Below are 25588 nucleotides of genomic sequence, written 5' to 3'. Positions count from 1 at the left end.
AGCCACGCAGATGTCCCAAAAACCTTTTTTTAAAAGGTGACGTTCAGATGACCAAGGCCCCTGTGTGGGTTAATAAATTTCCTTTGAAATGGACACGCTCCTTTCAGTGCTGCTGCCCATCCACATGTGGGACCAAGTTGCTTGAAGTTTGGGTTCTCTGTGAGCCTGGAACTGTGAGAGAATTGCTCATGGCAGCTGCCGTGGGGATAATATGACAAAACACTCGGCTCTCAGCAGAGATGCCTGGTCCCAGCCCCTGCCCCTCATCATGCTAGAAAGTGTGTTTAGTCTCTCAGGGGGCATAACGTGCTTTCTTTCCAGCCGAGGCCAGGGATGTGGGAGCAGGAGGAGGGACTCAGCACTATGTGGAAGGGACTGGAACTTGCCCTAGAATGCGCAGTACAACTTCTGAGAGTAGAAGCCAGTGGGGGCATTAGAAGCTCAAGAACAATTGACCTGCAGCCCTGGGGGGGTTCATAGGGGCCTGTTGATGTGCATTGCAGGTTAGTTGCTCCATGATCTCTTAATTCCAGGAGTTGGCTGAAGAAGCACCTCTTTGGGATATTATGGACCTTGACTCAGGAAATTTAGTTATAAGTTGTGTCACTGATTTTTTTTTTTTTAAGATTTTATTTATCTGTGTGAGAGAGAAAGGGGGGGAGAGAGAATGAGTGGGGTCAGGGGTAGAGGGAGGAGCAGACTCCTGTGGCCAGGGAGCCTGATGCGAGACTCGATCGCAGGACCCTGGGATCATGATCTGAACCAAAGACCAGACACTACGCACTGAGCCACCTAGGCGTCTCATTCATTCATTCATTCATTCATTCATTCATTCATTCAAAGATTTTATTTATTTATTCGAGAGAGAAAAAGAGAGAGAGAGAGAGAGAGAGAGAGGCAGAGACACAGGCAGAGGGAGAAGCAGGCTCCCTATGTGGAGCCCAATGCAGGACTCAATCCCAGGACCCCAGGATCATGCCCTGAGCTGAAGGCAGACTCAATTGCTGAGCCCCCCAGTGCCCCTCTAGGCGCCCCTTAGAAATAGATGCGTTGAGGGTGAAAAACTTGCTGCACTTGTGTGTGTGTGGTATATAGATGTACACAGTGTATGCATGTTTCCTCTTGATTAACTGACCACAGATTATATTTCTTCATTGGAGTACATTTCATCTCTTCATTATCCTAGGTCTTGATGCTAAGCCTCCTTCATGGTCAGAGCCCTAAGTCTTCCGAATCATTTTAAACCCTTGGCTGTAATGCAGAGCACTATAGTGACAGGCTGGTGGTCTTCATTCATGCTTGTGATGCAGAGTAACATAGAGGCATACAGGGCTTTGTGTGGATTTCCTATTTTAACTCATAAATTTTCCCCTAATTGGATTGCATGTCCGTGGAATTCAAACAACTTCTAAGTCAGCTAGAAAATTTGAATTGCCTTCTGTCAGCAGCTCTGAAATCATTTGTCATGGACGAGCCTGTCGTGCCCAAACTCTTTGCTCTGGAGTCTGAAATTCTGTGTTCTCTTCCAGAAAGCTTGGGAAATTCTCCAGCCACCACTTGCAGCAGCTGGCTTGTGATGCCTGAATCTTCACTCATGTTTTGTTGCGGTACTTCTCAGAGTTCTGTTTCTTCTGAGAACAGGTGATTATCCACTATCCACGTAGCTCACTAGGCCACCTTTCAAGTTTCTTGCTTACAGGTTGTCTTACCGGAGAGGCCCCCATGTTCCCTCTTTAAAAACAACACAGCCATCCCTGTTACTCTCTATGCTCCTTTATTTTTCTTCTCACTACCTGCCACATGATGATTAATTTGTGTATTGCCTGACCTCTCCCTATAGAATGTCAGTCCCTTGAAGACAGGAATTTTGTTTACTGCTAAATTCCTAGCACAAAGACCAATGCTTGATTGGCCATATGGTTGTACTCAATGCTCATTGAATGAATGTGTACCAATTTGGTATGTAAATTTAATTGTGGGGCACTTGGATGGCTTGGTTGATTGAGCATCTGACTCTTGACTTGACTCTTGGTTTCAGCTCAGATCATGATCTCTCAGTCATGGGATCCAGCCCTGAGTTGGACTTCATGCTGAGCACGGAGTCTGCTTGTCTCCCTCTCCCTCTCATTTGTATGCTCTTGTGTGCTTCCTTGCTCGCTCTTTCTCTCTCTCTCTCTCAAAAATAAATATATAAGTCTTTTAAAAAGGGCACCTGGGTGGCTCAGTGGTTGAGTGTCTGCCTTTGGCTCAGCTCATGATCCTGGGGTCCTGGGATCAAGTCCTGCATCAGGCTCCCTGCATGGATCCTGCTTTTCTCTCTGCCTGTGTCTCTGCCTCTCTGTGTGTGAATAAATAAATAATTTTTAAAAAATAAATCTTTAAAAAATATTGTGTCTGCTTACCAGGGCAAATAATTCAAACCAAAGTTTCTCAGCCAGAAACCAGTGTCCTTGATTCCTCCTTCCTCCTCAGCAATCTCTTCCCGCTTCCTCACTATCACTGACACACATCGATTCTTTGCCAGATTGTACCTTAGGTTCCCCCACCTCCCTCCAGTTGCCCTAGACCACTAGCACAGTGCTCTCCTAACTGGCCTCCCTGCTTGTTTTATTGCCAGTCCCTCTCCTTCACAGTTAGCAGCAGATTGGGCTACGTTGAGTCCCTGCTTATAACCATTTCCAAAATTCATTTTGCTGCACAAGTCTTTACTTATCGGTATTATTTACCTCCTACTATGTATCAGACACTGTTCTAGGCATTGGGGGCTGTGAACGGACATTCCAAAAGTTCTGCCCCTGGAACTTCATTCTAATGCTGGAGATAATGGTAAGCAGGAGAAATTGGTAGCATGTTACCTAGAGATGAGTGCTAAAGACATTCATTCATTCGAAATATGTATTAGTTCTTTCTTTCTGTTTTTGTTTTTGTTTTTTCCTATTTATTTATTTGCGAGAAGGAATATGCTGCAGGAAGGGGCTGGTGGGAGGGTCAGAGGGAGAGAGAAATTCTAGGATTCTGCATTGAGTGTGGAGCCTGACTCGGGGCTCAACGTGGGGCGTGATCTCACGACCCTGAGATCATGACCTGAGCAGAAACCAAGAGTCCACCCAGGCGCCCCATATATATTTCTCATATGTACAAGGATTTCTCCATCCCTCAGCGTGGGCTCACTCTGGTTTTCCTCTGTCACTACCCAGAAGTGAGCCCTCTCCCTCTCCCTCGTCCTCAAATGTTCACATTTAAGATGTTCATCTTCCTTGTGACTAGCCTTCCTCTTACCTCTTACAGACTCTAACTCCTCCTTCTGTCAATGTCTGCTGTCTGGACACAGCCTCTGCAGCTTCAGGGTGTGGGGTCTTCACACTCCACTCCCTGCGTGAGGGCACAGAGAATGTAGGTACTCGGTATGTGCAGGGCTGCAGTTTTGCCAGTTGGATGCAATTCTTAGAGTTGTGTGCATGTCTGTGAAGACAGTCGGTGCTTGTCATTTGTGATAAAGACACCATGAGCACTGAGTTAGCAAATATGGATCACTGCCTCTAAGGGATGAACAGGCTTAGGTTTCTGTCAAGGTCTGGCCACATTGTCATCAACCGAACAATACATAATCTAGTTTTGGGATGTCAGGGTGGCTCAGCGGTTGAGCATCTGCCTTCATCCCCAGGGTGTGATCCTGGAGTCCTGGGATTGAGTCCCGTATCGGGCTCCCTGCATGGAGCCTGCTTCTCCCTCTGCCTGTGTCTCTGCCTCTCTCTCTCTCTCTGTCTCTCTGTCTCTCATGAATAAATAAATTGAATCTTTAAAAAAAATAACCTAGTTTTATGTGTGTTTGTGTTTGAAGATACCTTATTTAGCATATTTTTGATTCATTAATGTTGAACTCCCAGCCAACAGCACTGTAACCCACGCTTCATGGAATCTTATCTAACACACGTGTTTTCTCTGTAAGGCACTTCACTATTTTTGTGGTTAGAAATGCTGGGAAGAACTTCAGCACTTAGGCTTGGAGCCCATTTCAAACTGAAGTCACCAACAACCCCTCCACTTCCCAAATGCAGACTGTGAGAAAGACACTTGTACGAGGTGAGCAGAAACAAGAAGGCAGGGTTCCACGTCATTCTCCCTCAGCTGTACATGTCAGTGAGTGACCAGGAAAGCTCCACGAGTATTGATTTTGGGGCTACAAATATATTTTACTGAGTGGGCAAGTTTGTAAATATAAAATCACCAAATGAGGGCAGACTACACACTCAAACAGCCCGATGTAGATGTCTTGGTGAGGAATAGGGAGCCACAGTGGCCCAGGTCAGGGCTCAGCCTGGGCAGGGTGGAGAGGACATCCCTACAGAGGGGCAGCCTGGCATAGGGGTCAGAGCCCTCCAAGCAGGGTGAAGACATCTATGGAGTGTGGCTGGAGGGAGGGAAACCCAACCTGGGAAATGAAAACCCAGGCAGGGTTAGGAGTCCCCAAGGTGATCAGGGGTCAGAGCCCAAGTGGGGTGAGGGGAGCAGCCACACATGGGGACAACTCCGTGCAGCTTGTCAGAGCCTGAAGGGGGTAAGGAGGGCATCCAGAGAGGAGGCCAGACCTGTGATGTGACTCAGCCCAAGGGGTGAGAGGGTGTGCATTCAGGGTCAGACTGGCACAGGGATCAGAGGCTTATCAGGGAAAAGTTTTCCATGCAGGAAAAGGGGTGCCAGCAGTGGGAGAGAAATATGAGAAAAGAATGCCAGAATGAACTCCGTGATATTGGATTGAAGTTAGAGGTATCTGAGTGAACTTTTGGTTCTGTGTATATATTATACAACGATGTAGAACCATAATGTGTGTATACGAATTAATGTACACACAAATATTCTCACATTCTGCCTATTGGAAGCAGCAGGAAGCAGTGACACCCCAGTAGTAATGAGCATACCTGGCTCTCTGATCTTGGCTTTTTAATTTAATTTAATTTTTATTTATTATTTTTTAAAGATTTTATTTATTTGGGAGAGCACAAGCAGCGGAGGGGCAGAGGGAGAAGTGGACTCCTCGCTAAGCAGGGAGTCTGATGCAGAGCTCAGTCCCAGGACCATGGGATCATGACCTGAGCTGAAGTCAGACACACAACCATCTGAGCCACGCAGGTGCCCTATTTTATTTTAGAGAGAGAGAGAGCACTCACATGTACACAGAAGGGAGGGACGGGGGACACAGAGGGAATGAATCCCAGACAGAATCCCTGCTGAGTGCGGAGCCTGATGGACCCTGACCTCACCACATGAGCCAAGACCATGAGTGCACCAAGCATCTGTAAGCCAAGATGCTTAACAGAATGCACCACCCAGGCGCCCCATCATCTTCCCTTCTAAATACTACTTTTCCACTAAAAGGAACTAGAAGTGCTTGGAGAAATGGTCAGTTCTAGAGCCAGGGCAGGGAGAGCATAAGATGTATCCAGATACCTTGCTGTGACAGAAAGCAAGGGGTGTTCAGACAAGGTTGGGATAGGTCAGAACACAGAGCGCAGCTTGAATGGGCCCCGCTGCCAAACGGGATGCAGTGTGGTCATCAGAACAGACAGTGGTGGTAACAGTGATAGTGCTTAAGAATCACTTCTTGCCAACTCAGACCTGAGTCATGAGGAAACATCAGATAAACTCAAATGGAAGGAAACTCTACAAAATAACAGCCTGTAATCATCGAAAGTGTCAAGGTCACGAAGGTCTGTGAAACTGGGGAACTGTTCCTGATTGAAGAAGACCAAACAGACATGAGAACTAAATGCAGCAGTGAGGCGTGTTTGCTATAAACGTGATCCTTTGCTTTATAAAAGATGCTGTTAGAACAATTGGCAAAACTTGAATGGGGTCTTGAGATGGGCTGGTGGTCGTGTGTCCATGTGCATTTCCTGATCTCAGTGGCTGCACTGTGATTCTGTAGGAGAGTGCCTTGTGGGGGACAGTCGTACTCAAGTACTCGGGCTGATGGATCATGTCAGCAGCTTATTCTCAGATCCTTCTGAAAAATTAAATTCTTTGTACTCTAACTTCTGTAAGCTTGTGATTTCCATAAGTTTCCAAATTTAGAACATTTCTAAAGTGATTAATAAAAGAACGCTAAAGACCTTTTTATTTTTTAAAAATACTTATTCAGGGGGATCCCTGGGTGGCTCAGCAGTTTAGCACCACCTTCGGCCCAGGGCCTGATCCTGGAGTCCCGGGATCGAGTCCCACATCCGGCTCCCTGCATGGAGCCTGCTTCTCCCTCTGCCTGTGTTCTCTGTTTCTCTCTCTCTCTCTCTGTATCTCTCATGAATGAGTAAAATAAAATAAAATAAACCAAAAATATTTATTCATTTGAGAGACAGTGTGAGTGAGCATAGGGTGGAGGGTCAGAGGGAGAGAGAATCTTAAGCAGATTCTGTGCTGAGCCTGACATGGGGCTTGATCTCATGACCCTGAGATCACAACCTGAGCTGAAACCAAGAGTAAGATGCTCAACTGACTGAGCCACCCAGGTGTCCCAAGACCTTTTTAAAAGCTCAATGTTGGGATCCCTGGGTGGCGCAGCGGTTTGGCGCCTGCCTTTGGCTCAGGGCGCGATCCTGGAGACCCGGGATCGAATCCCACGTCGGGCTCCCGGTGCATGGAGCCTGCTTCTCTGCCTGTCTCTCTGCCTCTCTCTCTCTCTCTCTCTATCATAAATTTAAAAAAAAAAATAAATAAATAAAAGCTCAATGTTGTCTCTGAAATGTAGCCACCAGTCTCTATCTTTTACTCAGTATTTATCGTGAACAGCAGAAGGCAACCAGGTCTGTAAGCCAGCAATGTTTCTGAATTTGTCAGGAAGTTCTTTCTAGATTCATCCTTTTTTTTTTTTTTTTTAATTTTCCACATTTTCTTTCTTTTTTTTTAAGATTTTATTTATTTATTCATGAGAGACACACAGAGGCAGAGACCCAGAGGCAGAGGAAAAAGCAGGCCCCATGCAGGGAGCCGGACACGGGACTCAATCCCAGGTCTCCAGGACCAGGCCCTGGGCTGAAGGCGGTGCTAAACCGCTGAGCCACCTGGGCTGCCCCAGATTCATCCTTTTAAAAGTCTGCCTTTTTTCCTTTTGGTTAAGAATTACTAATAAAGTCACTACTGTTATTATATATGGTAATGTGTTATTATATATGGAATAGTTATTAAAATTATTAACTATTACAGTAACTATTGCTGTTGCACATTCTTTGCCTTCAAATAACGAATTTGAGAGCTTTATGGACGAAATCGGTCAGGGTTCCTAGGGGCACAGAAGCTGACCCGGGACAGGTAAGGCAGTTTCCAGGGCTCAGGAAGAGGTTCAGGGTGCCGCTTCCAGGAACAGCCCACACTGCAGAACTGGACGGAGAGGAACTTTGCCTTGCCTCTGAGCTCAGGACGGTTCAGTTCATCATGCCCGCTTCTGCCCCAACACCTTGCCTCTACCCTGCCTGAGTAGACCTGGTTCCTTGAACCCTCCCTTAGCATCACTAGCTCTTGTCAGACTAGGCACGGGTGACTCCGATTGGTGGGTTCCAGGTCATGTGACAACACTTGTTGCAGGAATCTGGTATTTTCAACCAGACCGGTTAGACAGACTTGTGGCCCAAGGTGCGTAAGCAATGAGGGGTGCAGATGTGGAACAGACAGAACGAAGGACAAGTATGCACCACAGGGTGGTTCTGGGGCTGATACTGGCTAAATGTGGCTTAAGCGCTGTGGTCTCGTATGTCCCGGAATCTGGGGGGGTCGCAGCCCTGGGGCATCAGGACCTCTGGGCTGGGGTCAGGGCGCCTGCTGGCCGCTTACCCAGGGCCTGTGCCGCCTCCCAGGGCTGCCCCAGCACGGCCGGGGGTGCGGCCGGGGGTTCTGCTCTGGTGGGAATGACTTCAAAGCCGAGGGGAGACCTCTGCTGCTGGTATTGCAAAGGTGATGGGCGCCTCAAAACCAGGTCCGGTTACCAGCCTTACACCCACGACCTCGACCTCACCTGGGGCGTGTTTTTAAACGTCCTTTCTATTTTTTTTTTTTTTTTTTAAGATTTTACTTATTTATTCATGAGAGACAGAGAGAGAGAGGCAGAGACACAGGCAGAGGGAGAAGCAGGCTCCACCATCCCAGGTCTCCAGGATCATACCCTGGGCCGAAGGCAGGCGCTAAACCGCTGCGCCACCCGGCGTCCTTTCTTTCTAAAGGCAGTGTCCCATGCTGCAAACGTGGTGGCAGGCAGCTAGAAAAACACGTGAGGGCCAGAGTTCAGCAGGGACTGTAATCCTCACGGGTCATACATTTCTTTTTTCTTTCAAGATTTTATTAGACAGCGAGTGCATTGGCGGGAGCACGAATAGGGGAGAGGGGACAGGGGGAGGGACAAGCAGACTCCCTGTGCAGTGGGGAGCCCCTCCCATGACTGATCTCACCACCCTGGGATCATAACCCCAGCAGAGGTCAGACTCAACCGACTTAGCCACCCAGGCACCCCTCCTGTCATTCAGTTCTTCTCTGTTACTGTGTTTTACAGCCTTTGTGGCAAAAACCGAAACCTCCAAACCTAGTATCAGTGCGTTAAAAAGCTGCGACTTGAAAATGCATTTGGAGAAACAGAGGGGTGGGGGTTTGAGGAGTGGCTGGCCTGCTGTCCCCCGGGCTTCCGAGGTTTGAGGAGTGGCTGTCCCGCTGTCCCCTGGGCTTCTGAGGGTCCAGCACAGGGTGGCACCCTCAGGGTGCTGACCCACCCGCAGAAGCAGGAGCGGGGCCTCGGTCTGCTGGAGCACGGGGGGCAGTCCGGAGGTAGCCCCCTACCCACTGACCCGCATCCTACCCTCTTCATCTCCCCCCTGGGCAGGAGCACGAAGTGACAAATCCACGGACTCATTGTGTTGGGGGTGGGGGCGCTGAAGGGGTCAGGAAATAATCCATTTCCACCAGACGGGGAGCTTTTCACAAGTATTTTACTGATGCTGGCCCAGAGGGTTCTGGAAGCCAGCCTGCAGGGCATCAGGGGAGCCCCGCCCGCTCGAAGTACTGGTGGCAGGCGGCCGTGAGCGTGGCCACAAACACGATGAACTCGCTGAAGTCCACTTCGGCATCCCCGTTGGCATCCAGGTCCTTGAGCAGTTTGTCCACGGAGTCCCTGTCCCTTTTAGTCTAGAGACAGAGGCCGGGGTCAGCGCCACTGCTGGCAGGGTGGGATGGGGGTGAGGGCGTTGGGGGCACTGAGGCCCGAGTCCCGGGGCTCTGGGCAGTTGCGAGCTGCTGGGACCCACCCTTGGATCTAGGGCCGGTCAGAACTGCGTCATGCAGCTCAGGAGGCAGCGTGTGTCTCACTGGCCAGTTGGGGAGAGGGTGTCCTTTGGCCTGTTTTGATATGCTGTAGAGGGGGTACCCACCAGCTTTGCCGCGTCACCTCACCAGATCACATGGGGGCCTGTGCTCTACACCCTCCTAGGCAGTGAGCCTCTGATCCTCAGGGCCAGCCCGGACACAGGGAAATCTGGGGCTGCAGAGCCCCTGGGCACTGTGGTGTGTGGGGGGGTGGCAGGGAAAGTTGGGGCTACAGAGTTCCCCCTCCCCGGGTACCCCGGTGGGGGGGCAGTGGTGGGCAGGGTGTGTGTGTGTGCGTGTGCATGCCAAGGCTCTAGGCAGTCTACGGGAGTCTGCCCCAGTGTGCGGCCTCACCAAGGACCACCCTGTGCAGGGGTGTCCCTGGCCCAGTGCCCCACAGCCACCCACTGGGGCTCCTGAGGTTTGTAGCCAACAGCTCCCCGCCCCCCCCAGTATGGCAGCTCTGACTGCACCCCAGGCTGGGCTTCCGTGTCAGCTGGACCCCGGAGACGGCAGCCCTGAGCCCCTGCTCTTGCCAAGTTCCTTCGTTAGGATCCCCCCCTTAACCACTGGTTCTCAAATTGTGTTCCCAAGCCACTTGCCTCTGCCCCTCCTGCAATCCCCAAACTTTTGGTTTAAAATCCCCACGGGTTAGACTCAAACTTGGCAGTTTATCAGAGCATCTGTCCCCACGCCCAGTCCCCCACCCCCACCCCGGGCAGGGGCCTTCTGTGAGCACTGGAGTTTGAGACTCTGCTCTAAGTTCAAAAAGAAATTAAACTGCATCTCTAGAGTTTGACACACATCAGCTTTCAGCTCCTGCAAAGGGAAAAGGCTGAGAGAGGGAGAGTGTGTTGGGTGGGGATTTCTTGCCTCCACATTTCTGTATTTTTACATTTTCTACCAGAAACACGTATTTATAGTAGACAAAAACAAACTTCATTTAAAGAACTGTATCCTCACTGCCCTTACATATTGAAAGACTGTGTTTGAATTGAAGACTGAAACTTTTAGGCTTCCATTTTTAAGAATCAGCTCAGGGTAGACCCATTAGAGGGCAGTTAAGTGGGGTTTGGTGGGTTCCAGGGGAGCCAGGAGGGCAAGGGGAGAAGTGGGAAAGAAGGGAAGCTGGAGCTGAGAGCTCCCGGTCAGAGAGGAAGAGATGGATGGTGAGCAAGGGGAAAGGGAGAGGAGGGGAGGATGGAAGGGGAGGAAGTGAGGGAGGAGGGGACAGGAGAGCAGCTGGAGGGTGAAGAACAGAGAGGAGCATAGTGGGGAAAGGAGGAGCGGGAGCAGGAAGGGAGGAGGCAGAGGAGGGCGGGGCCTCTTTTTTGAGGTCCCCGGAGGAGGCCTCCCTTGGGCAGAAAAGTGCCAGGGTGGGACCTCCTCGCGTCTGTACCCCCGTCAGCCCCACTAACACCAGGCCCGGGAATGCTGGGAGGACGGCCAGAGCAGACAGGACAGCAGGAGTGGTTGTGGCCAGCAGCCTCAGAGGGGTGCAGCTGTGAGGGGCCAGCACACCCAACCTCACCGTGGGTCCTGGATCCCCCCCAGTCCTGCAGCCCAGTTCAGGCTGGCACCCTCTCCCCCTGGGCTCCCCCCCACTCTGGCAGCAAGTGAACTGCTGCTCCAACTCCAGGTTTCAAGGACTGACCCAGGAGCCACACCTGCTCCTGGCTCTCCCCCAGGGCAGCCGATCCATTCCTGGGGTGGGGGGGCTCCTCCTTCCAGAGGCTCTAGCCCTGGTGGAGGGCAGTTCAGCCATGCAGCCCTTTGGGCCTTCCCTGCCCTCCGGCCCACTGTCCTCCCTGCCCTCCCCACGTGCCCCCACCAGGTCAGTGCTCCCACTGTCCTCCCTGACCCTCTCCGTGGGCCCTCACCTGCAAGAAGCCTGGGAGCTCCTTCTCCATGAGCACCTTCAGCTCCCCCTTGGTCAGGCTTTGCTTGCTGCCCTCCACCCCTGCGTACCGGGCGAAGACGCTAATGATCATGCCCATGGCGGTCTCCAGTTCGGTCATGGTGCTGGATGTGGACCCACCTTCCCCCTGGGAGCTGGTGTGACGGAGGAAACGTTCCCCAGAGGCTTTCTGGAGCTTTATAAAGGCCAGCCTCTATTGACAGAGGGTGCGACCAGCGGGCTGGACCAAGCAGCAAACCCTGCCCTGCCCCTCCCCGTTCTGCATTGCTCACTTCTGAAGAAATGCATCACAGAGACTTCCTGTCCGAAGCCTCCCCCCAGCCTGCACCTCAGGGCACCCATATTTCCCTGTGCTTCCGTGTGTCTTGGGGTCATTCATCACTGATTTACTGAGCAAGGGTCAGGGGACAAGGGGGTCTGTGGAGGAGGGGTGTGCCTGGCGAGCATTTGTTAAATGAGCAAGGAATGGATGGAGCAGTCCTATCCGGTTACATCTGGCCCCATGCAGTGGCGGAGGCGGGCCTGGCACTCAGGGGCCCAGCATGAGGAAGGCCGCCTGAGGAAATGGCAGAAAGAGCAGGATTTTGCTCCTGCAGTGCTGTGCAGAACACCCCACGGAGCACGCAGAGGACAGGTGCCTCAGTCCCGCTCCCCAAACCCACAGCAGACACTGCTAGCCCCCCAAGCAGGTGAAGGGCCACCCTGGCCTGCCCTGCCAGGCTCCTCAGAAACCCCTGCCTGTTCTTACTATCTCCCTGTGCCATGCTGGGGGCGGGGGGCTTGGGGGGCCGTGTGATTTCCAGACCTGAAGGCTGTCTCTGTTTCCTGATGGACGGTGCCAGGTTGTGACCAAGCCAGGACTCTGGGAGCACAGAGTTGCCCCTCCCTCGCTCCCCAGAGGTGGCATAGGTCACGGGGCTGTTGCTGGAGATGCCTGCAGGGCCTGGCAGAGGGAGCCCCTGGACAGAGCTTGGAGGTCGGTGGAAGGGAGATGAAGCCATTTCCATGCAGCGGGCTCAGCCCCAGCCTGGCACTGGTGGGGAGCAGCCCGTCTTCCACCAGTCCTTTCTCGTTTGGACACGTTGCCTTTCCCAGGTCTCCTGCAGGGGAGGCTCAGCGTGGCCCCGTAGGTGGTCATTTGGGAGCAGATATGGTCAGCCCACTCTGCTGTGCTGGGCAAGTCCCTCTTAGGATGAGACTCCGGGTCCCCAGCAGATGGAGGGAGCTAGGGGGAGCCTCCAGAGGGAATCCTGAGGCCTGGAGCCTCGGCAGCACCACAAAAGGGTGTCAGAGGCCTTGTGGGGACAGTTGGTGAAAGGGAAGTAAGTGTTCAGGGCTGTTGCAACAGGGCTCATGACTATCCCAACACTGGGGACACTGGCTCAGCGCCCACCCACAGCAGAGCTGGCAGGGATGCCCAGGAGCAGAGTCAGTGGGGGGTCACAGAGTGGGAGATTACTGAGGAGGCAGACAGGTTGGGGGGATTCTGGCCGCAGGCAGGCCAGGGCTTACCCGTCTGAGCAGGGATGAGGAACTTGGGTCAGGCGTCAGGATGGGGAGGGGACTTCCTGACTCTTGCTACAGCCGCGGTGGTGAGGCAAGTGGGAGACAGATTGGGCCCAAGGACAAGGCAGGATCACAGAGCGGGCACCAAGCAGCCTGACGAACGGGAGAGGCTGCCAGACCCTCTTGGCTGAAGACCTGGCACAGAAAGGGGCCCGGCGTGGGGCCAGGAGGGGCCCAGGAGGTGCCGGCCTGTGCTCTCTAGGACAGGGCTTCCCTGGAGCCGGGGCGCGGGGTGCCAGTGCAGCACCTGCGGAGCGCTGGTCCTCCCTGGCCTTCTCAAAGCACAGTCACCTTCCCTGCTGAAACAGGATGCTTCTCCCCCACCCTAGAACATTTTAGTGATGAGTGTGTGGTTTTTTTCCAACATTTTGTATTCAAAATCATTGCAAAAGTCAAGGCAAGGTCACTCAAAGACCTCTCTTGGTGGAGATCTTTGTAGGCATTAAAAAAAAAAAAGTGGTTAGATTATCACTGGTAGAGTGAACACAGGTGGAAGAAATGCAGGGATGAAGGTCACTAAGCAGCTCGCTCCCCTCAATAGGAGATGCATGGTGGTGACACGACGGGACGCGGCTAACTTCCCAGACCAGCTCTTCACTCTTAAACGTTTAACAGAAACTGCTGTTACAAAGAAAAACTACCTACAGCCCACTGAGAAGTTGAAACAGGTCGAGTGACATTCCTCCAGGAGCTCAGGTGCCTCGATGTTGATACTGAGGGCAAAAGGCAAGCCTAGCCCAGGCCCAGGATCCTGTCAGTCTACTGGGACATACAAAATTCTTTTAGAAACTTCCTTCATCTCTACCCCCCAAGATCCATGTTGGCAATCATCGCCCAAGCGTATGACCCACCGACATGCATCTGAAGGGTCTCAGGACAAGGGTTTTACTGGATTGTAATAAACGACCTTCTCCTTAAAATGACCTTCTCCCTCTTCTATACAAACCTTCCATTTTGTACTACCCCTGGGAGCTCCCATCTACTTGCTACTTGGGGGGCCATCTGGTTCCTGAATCGCTTAACAAAGCTAATTAAGTCTTCAAATGTACAGAGTTGAATTTTGTTTTTTTACACTGCATTCATCTGGAAAGCTAGTTTGTTTATTCATTTGAAAGAGTGTGTGAGCAGGGGGAAGGGCAGAGGGAGAAGCAGACTCCCTGCTGAGCTGGGAGCCTGAGGGGGGGGCTAGATCCCAGGACACCCCCCCCCATCATGACCTGAGCCAAAGGCAGACAACTGAGCCACCCAGGCACCCTGGAAAGCTCGTTTCTTCCCTAGCAACTGTGAATTGCATCATGCAGAAACACCTTTCTGTCCCTGACCATTGCGGGGTGATTTTTCTTCCCACCCTGGGCCTGGGTGCCCCAAGATCACTGGTGCCAGGCCCTCTTTTATAGATGGCGATTCTGGGGGGCCTCCAGGGTCAGCAAGGAAGCAGACTGGGGTCACAGATCTGGGAGACTGTGTCTCCACAGGTCCAGCCCCCAGCTTACTGGGAAGGGACCAGCATGGCTCTTCTGAGCAGGGTGAGCTGGGAGAGAAAAGTGCTCCTGCATTGGCACAGACCGCCGCCCCCCCCCCCCCGGCCCAGTCCACTTTATGCTCCCCATAACCATAGGGCCAGACCTCTGCTTGCTGGCCCTCCCATATCCAGCACCAGAGGCCAGATGAAGAAGTGGAATTACGAGCTTTTACGCGGGGCAAAGAGGAACCACCGAGAAAGACAGAGGGGCCCAGGGGATTGTCACCAGGGAGGCCCTACCCTGAGACAGAAGGCTGCCCACTCTCCAGAAGCCCAGGATGTTGCCCTACTTCTGAGGAAATGGCTCTGTGGGTCCAGGAGCTCTGGGGAAAGGCATGTGTGGGGAGGACCTGCCCCGGGAAACCCCAGAACCGTGAACTTGACTCTGGAGTCCAGGTCCCCCTGAGAAGGATGTTTGTGCTCAGCAAACATGACCGAAGGCCCCTCGTGTGTGGCCCCAGGTCAGCACAGGCCCCAAACCATGTTGGTGCAAGTTCTGAGTCCCCCAGCCCTCCCTCCCCACCGCCACTACTCCCGGCTGCGGGGGGTGCACACCCTGGCCTCTGGAGTGCCTGGGTGGCAGAGGCCCACAACAGGGAGGTGGGAGCGCACAGGCAAGGAGGCCCTAGCCCAGGCAGCACCTAGACAATGATGGGAAGCCCACAGCGGGACGCTGGTGTGCAAGAGCCAGCCCCGTGGGGATGGGATGGGACTGATGGCGAATGCAGCAGAGAGCAGAGACACGAAGAACTGCCGCTTTGGAGAGCTGTGGAGGGAATAGGACATGGAGCAGGAAAGGCCCTGCAGGCAGGCCTCGCTGGGGCCCTGTCCCAGAGGCCTGGGGCTCCTAGCCCTTGCAGCACAGCAGAGCTCCTCAGTGACTTTAAATGCTGGCTTCAGGGCCCCGCTGCCCTAGAGCTGCAGTTTCAGGGGGCTGTGCTGGTTCAAAGCTTGCCAGCTGGCCACACAGCTAGAGACTCAGGGTCTTGGAGGGTTTTCAGCTGAAAGAGATCTGGTAGGATTTACCTTTTAGGCTAACTCAGCAGCTGGTATGAGATTCGGATGAGGAGGATGAGGCTGGAGGCAGGGAGGCCAGCAAGGAAGCTGTAGAGTAAGGAGCCCTCCAGGGATGCCAGTTGGGGAGTCCCACAGCCCCTGCCCAAAGCACATCGGGGAACTGGGAGAGGCCTCAACAGGGTGAAGAGAGAAGGAAGTGGAGGGGCCTCACCCTCTGATCCATCCTTTGCAGATGGGGAAACCGTGGCTCATGGCAATGATGTGGGTGAGCCAGCCTAGGCTCCTCTCCAGTTTCACTGCACAAACAGCCCTGGTATCAAACCGTTTTTATCCACGGTAATGTATCAGACAAATATTTGCTGAGGGAGGAGGTGGGGGGAGCTGAGAAAATGAGTTTCTCGAGGACAAGCTGAGTGTCAGGGGTGTCAAACCACAGAGCCGCGGGGGCAGGGGCCTGGTCTCAAGCCTAGGCACATGGCTCCCGGGGAAGGGGGCAATGAGCCCTGGGCCCCGGCGCAGCCGCCTGCAAATCCTTCTTCAGTCTAGAAAGCAAAAGGACTCCACCTGCCACCCCCCCCCCACCCCCCTTTGGAGCCTTCTGAGGTCTGGACGTGACACCCGGAGCAGTAGCAGCTGTGATGCCACCATGTGGATTCTTGGGGTTTGTGATTGAGAGCACTCCCAACAGGCTCCGTTCCCAGGGCTGATGCCCACAAACTAGGTGCTGAGAACAGCAAAAATTGCTTCTCTCACAGGCCTGCGAGTCCAAAATCACAGTGTCAGCAGGGTGGCTCCTTTGTGGGGCCTCAGAGGGAGACTTCCTGCTGCTCTCCTACCTTCTGGAGACAGCCTGAAATCCTTGGGGTTTCCCACCACACAGCCCCTTAACTCCAGCTCCTGCCTCAGTTAAATGCTGCCAAAGGGCTTTGATGGAGAGAAAAAGCCCACCCTCTTTGCCATCTCAGGAGGGCTGGAGCCCCACAGCCTCCAGCCCAGAGCACATAGGGCTCACCTCTGGCCTCCTCCAGAGCCACACCTCAGGAAACTGCTGTTTTCTTCTGCGAGTCAAGACTTGCAAGTGATGGGTATCAGAAAACCCAGGACAGTTTGGGATGATAAGAATAAAAGTCCAGGCTGGCCAAGACAAAGGGCGCTCAGGACACGTTTCTGTGTGTTCAAACCCAGGCCTGGCTGACCCTATGACCCTATAATGTGTTAATGCCCTTCAGATGGCTCTCTCATGAGATCCTCCTGACATTAGCATGAATCCCCCCCCACCCTGCCCCAGGTCTCTGTCTTAAGCAGAATCATAGGGGGTCTTCCCTGCCGCCTGTCCCCACACTGTACTTCCTAGATCCACCAGGGCCGCGTCGAGGTCCATGCCGAGTTCTCTGAGGCCCCCAAAAGACAGGGCTGGGTCTGAGTCTGCCCCTGCCATGTGCTGGCTGGGGACCTCTGTGAGCCCAGTTCTCTCCTCGAGAGAAGATGAAGCATCACCCCAAGGGTTGTAGTGGAGAGGGACAGCATCCCACCCACAGGCTGCCCGCCAACAGCCACAATGGTTAATGTTGTCTGTTTGGCTAGTCTACAGGGCCCAGCTGTGTGGTTCTACATGTCTAGATGTTGCCGTGAAGACATTGCTTACTGGACTCAGTGAGGCAGAGGACCCACCATTCTGCAGGTGGGCTTCACCCCAACAATTGACATCCTCCAGAGAAAAGACCAAGGTTTCCAGGAGAGAGAGGAAGTCTACTCAAGACTATGACAGACACCCTGCTTGTTTCTGGGTAGCCTGCAGAATGCGGACTTGAGACTGTGACATTAGTGCTTATTCCAATCTCGTCACTGGCCTACTCTGTGATTTTGGACTTGCCACATCCCCACAGTTGTGTGAGCCAATTCCTTAAGTCTCTGCTTTCTATTCCTAACTTGGAAACTAGACAATCTGACCCTGTGGGGGTAGCCCTGCCAGCCTGAGGAGAGGCCGGGCCGCTGACTCCCCAATCTCAGATTCGTCAGCAGCCCCTGCCCTGCCTGAAGTAGGGGCTCCTCCTCAAGGGAGGATGGTGGGCAGGGTAGCACAGGGAGGGAGAGGCTGGTCTGGAGGCTGCAGCACCTCCACCCCTGCACCCAGTCCTCACCCGCATGCATGGTCATGCTGGCACCAGCCTTGCAGGGTGTTGTGGAGACACAATGAAAGTGAGTCCACAACCCATTCCCCTCAGTGGCCACGATTGCGATGGGCACATTTTAGATTCATTTTGTTTCTATTTTGTTAGATTTCATTTTGAGTCCAGAGAGAACTGGGCTCACAGAGGTCCCCAGCCAGCACATGGCAACTGTGGACTTGAAACTGCTGCCACCAGGAGCCAGGGCTCCCCAGGCTTCCTTCCGAGACTCACAGGTAAGACCACAGGCCACAGGGCTGGATGTTTTTAAGACTGTTAACATTTGACCTTTAGTCTTTAAAATTTTTATTTTATAATTTTAGGACTGTGTTTTAAATATAGGGAAGTGTAAAATGCAACCAAAAAAGATAGTGGACCCTACTCAGCTAACTTTTGTTGACATTAACAGGTAAATACAGTGCTCCTGAGCAGGCTTAGAAAACCCAGCAAGACTAGAAGGCACACATCAAGACTGAGAAGCTTGCCTTCCCCAGGCCCCCAGTTTCCCATTCCAAGGGAAGCACTAACAGTTGCTTGTGATTCCTTCCAGAAAAATGTCCATGTACCCCCAGCTTCTAGGAACCAGCATCGCACGAGGCATTCAGTGACACCATTTTTAGGCTCATAAGCACCACCCTCCATCGTTGGCCTTGATCTGCACCTTGTATTTCCACCTAGCCCCTCCCAGCAAGTGCTCAGTGGCTTGATCCTCTTAGCCTCCCGGGTCTCCACCCATCCTTCCAGCCTCCCCCAGGGCCTCCTTTCCAATGACACTGGATCCACAGCACTGCCCCAGCAGTGGCTTGGAAGGTCAATATGACTGGGATAGGGAGCCCAACCAAGGGAAAGGTCCTGGTGGTGCCAGGACAGGGATGGAGGTATCCGAAGCCAAGACTGAAGGGGTCATGGTCATGGTGAGGGCCAGCATCCGGTCAGATTCTGCAAGCCACGACATGTTTGTGAAACTCCCCATGCCTGGGTGAGGAAAGCCAGCTAACGTTTCCCCAGGCACACGGCTGTCCGGATCTAAACAGACCAACCGTTTCCTTCTTCCCACACTTGCCATCCTCCACCCTGGTGCTCCAGCCACAAATGCCTTGGCCTTTCACATTCAACGCTTTTTCTAATCATCCGTCTTTCCTCTGTTAACCTGCCACTGGGTGAATGTGTGAGTGGACTGAGGCTGAGCAGCTGTGAGACCTCATGGTCTGCCAAGCACAGCTGAAACCGAACGCTACCCTAAGCTTCTGTGGGCAGAAGGAACAGAAGGGATCTGTTGACACCCTCTACACAGATATGCTCTGCAGCGACCTCTGTTGGTTACAGGGCTGACCAGCCTGCACATCTCACCAGCCCAAGGCACCTGCTGGGTAGCATTTGGGGCAGGGCAGGTCAAGCCTGAGCCTCCTGAAAGATGAGGCCTCTGGACTGTCAGGAGAGGGCTGCCCAGGGGCTGGGGGTAGCAGAGCGGTGGTGAGCTCGCCGGCATCACCAGGTGAGTGGCTGTTCCACCAGAAAGCCACACCCTTGCCATCTTGTGTGGACTCTTCAGGTCACCTTCCCAGGAAACCTGGGGGGCGGTAGGCCTCTGGATCACGGCTCATAAACCCATTCTCACCCAGCACAACTTCAGAATCAAGTAGATTGCTTCAGGAGGGGTCGGTGAGATAGGGCAGGGTGTATCAGAAGTCAGATGCCCTATCAGATAGGGCAGGAGGTCTCCAGCACCGTGGAGGTCAGGATTCTCAGGGGGAAGCGGGGAGGCTGCTGGGGAAGGGGCATGTGGGCTGCAGTTGAGTGCTCCCCAAGGCAATGTTCTAGAAATAGAAGATCAGTGCTGATGCACCTCTGGTGGCTTAAGAGAGAACTGCAGGGAAGTTTATGCTAACTAAATCAGAGGCTGGAGGGCAGGAGAGAGGCATGGAGAGCCAGGGGGTTAGGGACCACTATGCACCAGGGTGGTCCCATCAGCAGGTGCCTTCCCCGTGTCACACATCAAAGAAGAAACCCTCGCTCGAACTACTCCCCACTCACCTCATTCCTCTGTTTTCCTCCACAGCAGAACTCCTTCAAAGTGCTCCCCATTCTCCCTCACCATCTTTACTCCTTTTAGGTAACGGAGTGCCCCAGTCAGAAGCATCAACATGGGCAAAGGCCCTGGGGCCAGCACGTGCTTGTCATGGCTAGGGAACAGCAGAACAGCCTACCTGGCTGGAGCAGTGAAGCAGCCTAACAACCAGGAGCTAGAGGTGGGAAACTGCAGAAACTGAAGGTCAGAGGTGGGAAACTACAGAAGTCTGCCCATCTTGTCCTTTGCAGTCTGTGGTCCTGACTTGGGATTTGGTTTAAGGGATAACTGAATTCTCAGACAGATGCCAGAAAGTTACTAAGGGAGAATACCAAGGGGAAAATGGACAGCCGGTCATTGGAGAGTCCAACAAGCCTGCTCCAGCTGACGGCTCGAGCATGACAGAGGACTGCTTCGTCAGGCAGGCATATTCTACGGGAGCACATTAAGGAACTTCTCTGACCTTCTCGGAGTCACAGGGCGTACCATGCAGTTCAATCCATGTGGGTTAGAGTGTGGGACTCATGGGACACTGAGTGATCAGACCATATACCCCGACCCCTCAGGATGCCTCTGACTGCCCAGGAACTGCATCATGGGTGTCACCAGATGACCATGCGGGAGTACCAAAGGTGGATTTCATCTGCTCAGTACCTTTTGCAGCTGGGGAATGTGTCTCAGGGCCTGTCTGGAACCCAGCCACTGTCTGCTGTCTAAACAGACTTAGTCCTAATGCAGGACTCACGTGAAAGTCCCAGGGTAGCTGGGCCTCTCCTTAAATTCCCAAAGCCTAGGAAGAGGCCGGACACACCTGTCTTCAAAGCTCTGCCTCGAGGGCCAGCACTGAAATTGTCCACTGGCTGAGTGGTTTACTTGACATGAACTGGAGACAAATGGAACGTCAAGCCCCAAGGAAGCTCAGAGAAGAGAGTGCAAAACCATCATCTTCTGGTGGCCCAGAGTCACAGAGCCAGCTCCTCCTCCAGAGCGAGTTCCTGGGGGTTTTGCAGCCCCTGCATCCTCACCTGAACAAGGAGGACAATAAAATGACCTCTCAAATTTCTGAAAATTAGATAATGTGTATGTTCAGTACCAAACCCCAAGTAGCTTCTAATAGACTTTTGTTTTCTCATTCCAGACGTCCAATGTGCTGCCTGCCCCTGGACAGGAGCTGTAGGAACATGGCTGTGGGCCGACAGCACAGATGGGACACTTTCGGGTCCTTGAGTGATTTTAGAATTGGATCTGTTCCACCCCATTTGCATCCCAGAGACTGACTTTATTCCTCAGGAGTTTGATGCAAGCAAAGATAATACTAACCACTGCCAGTTAGAAAGGGAAATGGATTTTAAGATGTAAATAAAAGGATGTTTGCCTTAACAAAGACCTCACATTCAAAAACTGGGGACTCCCAAGAATCCACCCCCCATTTTCACCACTACCCCTCTCCATTTGACACTGCTGCTGTCACCCATGGTCCAGCCTGCGGGGACAGCCAGGACAGGGGCCTCAGAAACTGCGGCTCCTATGGAAGGGGTGTGCAGTCCTCAGCCCCAGCAATCCCAGTTCTGTGCAGCTGCACCCACGGTGCTCCTGGCATCATTAATTGGTTAAGCCAGAGCACAACATACAGTTGTCCTTCTAATAAAGGACTCCAGACTTGGGGGGCTGGTCCCACAGGCCATTGGCTGTTGCAATTCCAACGGTGACAAACATCATGAGCAACCAAATGAAGCAGAGGCAGGGAGGTAGGCCAGGTCCTCTGTTCTCCCCTGCACAATCATGGAGGTGGGATCTCTACCCTCGCCTCACAGGCCTTGCCTCGTCCACCTTCCACAACCACACGCGAGTTTCCTAAACCACAGTGTTGTTGACCTGCTCAAGCCTTTCCAGCTAACCACCACTACCTCAGAGGCCTGTCCTACTTGAATCGTGGTACCTTGACCAGCACAGGCATCATGTGGGCGCTTGTAAGAAATACATGACATTAGGTCCTTTACAGGACTAGAAGCTGCATTTTGAAATGACCCCGGAGTTTCAGAGGCACTTTACATTTGAACAGTGCTGCTTTAGGGGCTCGGTACAGAGCCAGAAGCAGCCCCAACTGTTGAGACTTTTTTTAGCGAGTGGTAGGTCATTTCAAAAACTTAAAAATATATTTTTTTCTTGTCACACATTCAAAAACATTTGACTATTCAGAATATACCAGTATATCTCCTGGTATGAAGAACTGAGAGCACATCCAGGTGCAGCCCAGAGCACGAAGACCCCAGGTGGAGAAGCAGGGAAACACAGGATCAAGTTTAAACTCTTCCAAGTCACACGCAGATGGCTACAAGCATGCCTCCTACCTCCCGCTCCCTGCAAAACCCCACAACCCTCCTCTATCATGTCACATTTCTACCTACTGACAGGCTCCCAGGGTGGGTTCCAGAACACTTGTTCCCTGTGCCTGGGGTGCTGTTCAGGGCTGAGCTCACAGTTCTGGGTCCAGACCAGGAGGCACTGGGTCTGAAGAGCTTTCTCACACCCCCAATGCTCAGTGGACTCCCTCTTCAGCGCTCCCACCACAGTAAAAACACAGGGTACAACATCTCCTGGGCCACCTGCAGCAGGCCTGGGACCACAAACCATATCATTACTAGGGCCACCTTTCACTTTCAAAACTGCCCCAGGGGATCCCTGGGTGGCGCAGCGGTTTGGCGCCTGCCTTTGGCCCAGGGCGCGATCCTGGAGACCCGGGATCGAATCCCACGTCGGGCTCCCGGTGCATGGAGCCTGCTTCTCCCTCTGCCTGTGTCTCTGCCTCTCTCTCTCTCTCTCTCTGTGTGTGTGACTATCATAAATAAATAAAAATTTAGAAAAAAAAAAAAAAAAACTGCCCCAGTTCAACAGATGACATGGCTACCCTCAACAGGTGCTCAGGCCGTGAACCTCGGGACACAGCTGGATCCTTACACATCCACATCATCTCTCAGCAATGCCTTCAGAACACCATGCACCCACCGGTGCCTGCAGGGACCACCCTGCCCCAGGACTCCCAGCTGTCTGCTCCTCACTCCGCCCTCAACTTCAATTCTTAATCCAGCAGCCAGTGAACCTCCTCATTCCTGGTCAGGTCCCACCACTCCTCTGCTTAAAGCTTCATTTCCGTGTCACCTGCAGTCAGAACGATTGTCCCTTCTGACCTCACCATTTGCCACTTTCTCCCAAACCACTTGTGTCTCCTGCTATTCCTCAGCTCTCTACCCTGTTTGTCCCACCCACAGAGAGCACAGAACATTTTTTCCTTAGATATCCTTGTGTATATTACACACACCCATCCTTGCTCAAACATCACCGTATCAGGTATGTCACTTGACCACCCTATATCAAACAGCAACACCTCCCTCCCCAATACCCGCTTCTCTCTTTTTAAGAACTTACCACTATTGGATATATATGACTTTTTTCCTGCCTTAGCACAATGAGGCACTGTCCTAAGCTTACAAACGTCAAATCCAAGCGTATAAGCACTTTGTTCACTGATGCACCCCCAGCACCTGTTGGTACTCAATTTATGTGGGATATATAAATACAACCAATGGGGGCACTGTATTGATTCTGTTTACAGAGCTGTCTTAACCCATGGGACCACCCCTCCTAGAAACTCCTAGCATCCAGCAGAGTCTGGAGTGGCACCCGGTCACAGTGAACATTAAGGGACTGAATGAACTTCAGCCTCCTGGAGGCAGAGGTCAGACCAAATGCTTTCCAGAGGCCCCTTCCTGCTCTGCCTTTTCTGTCCTGTTACAGTCCCCACAGATAGAACCTTCCCCTGGCCTACAGGCTTTTGAGCACATTCCAAAATAGGAAGCACCGGACACCCATTTGACAATAATGACAACCAAAGGGAAACTTTCATTCTGAAAACGATTTATTTATCTCACCTTTTCCTGGCCAAGTCAATGGCTTTGGTTATTTGCACAAAGGTTCTAAAAACTGGCTTTCAGCGCTTCTTTTCTAGGCAAATGAACTTTATAGTAAGAAGCTAGAGCTCTGCTCTCAACCCCTTTGGGGTGTGCTCTGAGGACCCAAGCTGGGTACCACCTAAGCCTGGAAGATGCTACCTGCTATCAATTTGGGGCCCACCATTGGTAGCTCCATGCTCTTCTACCCAAGCCCTCCAGGTCATGTAGATGTCACATGCAGTTGTGGCAGAGAAGCTCCTAAAATGCATGATTATATCAAAATGGTTTACCCTGAAGTCAGCCAATACACACAGTACCTAGAATTCATCCCCTATTCTAGGTTACTCACCAGACAGGTTACATGATGTGCACCAGTTAACATGCCACAGAAAAATTACATTTCTGAAAAAACAAAAAAGCAAAAACCAAAAAACCAAAAAACAAGCAAACAGAAAAAAAGAAAAGAAAAGAAAAAAACCACAGCTCTCCTCCTCTGATACGAGAGACTGCAGAATCCCAAAATGCGGATGCCATCCATCTCCATGCCCAACAGCCCCCGGGGCTTCTCAATCTGATCCAAAGCAGCAGCATCTGCATCCTTGACCGGTCTGGGCTCTTGCTTCAGCAGCTGCAGCCAAGCAGGGTCTTCTCTCTTGCAGAAGTCTGACCTCAAGTCTCTTTCATGGGTCCCCAAATTCCAGGAAGCATTAAAAAAAAAAAAAAAAAAAGCAGAGCACAAGAGTATACGTCGGAACTTTAAAAAGACAAAGTCAGAGCAGCCTACAATCTAGGCCTATTCCCTTAGGTAACAGTATTTACCTAGAAGCTGTCTTCTCGAAACTCAATACACCTGATAATCATAATCATATCCGCATACACAACACTGAAATCCTCTTCCCAGAATAATACTAGAGACTTAGTATTCAACGTGTGAAAACATCGTAGAGAAAGTGAAAGACTCTTGGTTTCATGAAGCCTCTCCGGTCAGTCCTCTTTACCAGCTGAACGGAGTCCATCAGCGGATAATCTGGAGTACAAGTGGGGCAATTCATCATCATCATCACAACCTAAATTCTAGAACTCGTATCCTGGGGTCAAACAAACCCAACCAACTGTGCAGAATGCTACCGCCTGCTCTCGGGTCGTGGGAAACGCTCCGACCTCATCACACCAAGAAAAGTCCTGTCCTGCACTTGCATTCGCGCTCCTCCAGCTCGCCTCCCGGGCTTGCTTCCACCCGGCGGAGGGGGCTGGCCCACCTTCTGCAGACGTTCCCCGCGGCGGTCTCTACGGTTCACAACACACCAAACGCCTCGCGGCTAATTCCCAACGTAAAAGCGAGACCCCGCGTCTATCCGCCCGGCGGGGCGCTCCGCGGCGGGGCTGCACGAGCCCGGGTCCAGCCAGCCGCCCCCGGCGCCCCGCACGTACCCGCCCCCGCGTCCGTCAGGCGCAGCCGCAGCCGCAGCTGTCGATCTGCCGGTGCAGCTCCACGATCCTCCGCCCCATCAGCGCGGCCTCGGCGGCCTTCCGCTCCGCCTTCTCGCACAGCCTCAGCACCCGCTCCTCCGCCTCGCCGCCCGCGCGGCGGCCGGGCCCCAGCACGCCCTCGGCCGAGGCGTCCACCTCGCTCTGGAGCTCGTCCAGCAGGCTCGCGACCTCCAGCAACTTCCGGCGGGCCCGCAGGTGCGCGCGCACGTGCTCGCGCTGGAGGGCGGCGACGTCCCGGCGGGCGGCGGCGCGCTCGGGGCTCGGGGGGCTCGGGGGGCTCGGGGGCCGGCCGCAGGGCTGCTCCGGCCCCCGCCGCTCGTCCGCGTCCGCGGGCCGCATCGCGCCGCCCCCGCCCCCGTCCCCGCCCCGGCGGCCGGCTCACGGGCCCCGAGAGGCCGAGCGGCTGGCGGCGAGCGTCGGGTAGGGGGCCGAGCTCGCCGTGTGGAGCAACAGGTTGCGCCGAGTTTTCGCAGCAGAGACGGCGTCCAAAATGGGGCCCCTGCCGTCTGCCAGCGCTGCGCTCACGTGCGTCCCGTTTACGGCACGCCGGGG

At 53.1% G+C, this 25588-nt stretch overlaps 2 protein-coding genes and 1 long non-coding RNA gene across 6 annotated transcripts in view; 1 reads left to right on the top strand and 2 right to left on the bottom strand.

The window, feature by feature from the left end:
• LOC144299414 (uncharacterized) overlaps positions 1 to 24059 on the top strand; it is a 26773-nt gene extending 2714 nt beyond the window's left edge. Inside the window, exons 2-5 of one of the 3 annotated variants that reach the window (XR_013366163.1) lie at positions 16944 to 17249; positions 17639 to 17763; positions 17937 to 19022; positions 19587 to 24059. This is a non-coding gene — a long non-coding RNA (uncharacterized LOC144299414). The remainder of the gene's footprint in view (positions 1 to 16943; positions 17250 to 17638; positions 17764 to 17936; positions 19023 to 19586) is intronic. The other 2 variants (XR_013366161.1, XR_013366162.1) reach the window with 2 other exon arrangements.
• Positions 8946 to 11469, bottom strand: S100P (S100 calcium binding protein P). Its single transcript, XM_077874946.1, has 2 exons — positions 11217 to 11469; positions 8946 to 9159 (listed from the first exon to the last, which is right to left on the bottom strand). Exons 1-2 carry the CDS (start codon positions 11352 to 11354, stop codon positions 9010 to 9012), a joined length of 288 nt encoding a protein of 95 aa, XP_077731072.1. The 5' UTR covers positions 11355 to 11469; the 3' UTR covers positions 8946 to 9009.
• MRFAP1L2 (Morf4 family associated protein 1 like 2) lies at positions 17817 to 25578 on the bottom strand. Of its 2 annotated transcripts, none has more exons than XM_077874945.1 (2): positions 24977 to 25578; positions 17817 to 20620 (listed from the first exon to the last, which is right to left on the bottom strand). In XM_077874945.1, the coding sequence occupies exon 1, from the start codon at positions 25373 to 25375 to the stop codon at positions 24992 to 24994; it is 384 nt and encodes a 127-aa protein (XP_077731071.1). In that variant the 5' UTR covers positions 25376 to 25578; the 3' UTR covers positions 17817 to 20620; positions 24977 to 24991. The 2 variants fall into 2 exon arrangements, with proteins under 2 accessions (XP_077731071.1, XP_077731069.1); XM_077874943.1 differs by lacking the exon at positions 17817 to 20620 and adding an exon at positions 23494 to 24222 and having other exon boundaries at positions 24977 to 25574.
• Positions 25579 to 25588: the final 10 nt, after the last annotated feature.

The sequence above is a fragment of the Canis aureus genome, chromosome 2 (genome assembly GCF_053574225.1).
Source record: "Canis aureus isolate CA01 chromosome 2, VMU_Caureus_v.1.0, whole genome shotgun sequence".
NCBI classification, from domain to species: Eukaryota; Metazoa; Chordata; class Mammalia; order Carnivora; family Canidae; genus Canis; species Canis aureus.
The sequence above is the reverse complement of the archived record's forward strand: the minus strand, read 5'-3'. Positions and strand labels throughout refer to the sequence as shown.

Bases quoted from the DNA above. Each gene is read 5' to 3' on its own strand.
- S100P (XM_077874946.1), bottom strand. From the start codon at position 11,354: ATGACCGAACTGGAGACCGCCATGGGCATGATCATTAGCGTCTTCGCC. The intron at 9,160-11,216 runs GTGAGGGCCCAC...CTCTGTCTCTAG, and splicing joins AGCTCCCAGGCTTCTTGCAG to ACTAAAAGGGACAGGGACTC.
- MRFAP1L2 (XM_077874945.1), bottom strand. From the start codon at position 25,375: ATGCGGCCCGCGGACGCGGACGAGCGGCGGGGGCCGGAGCAGCCCTGC.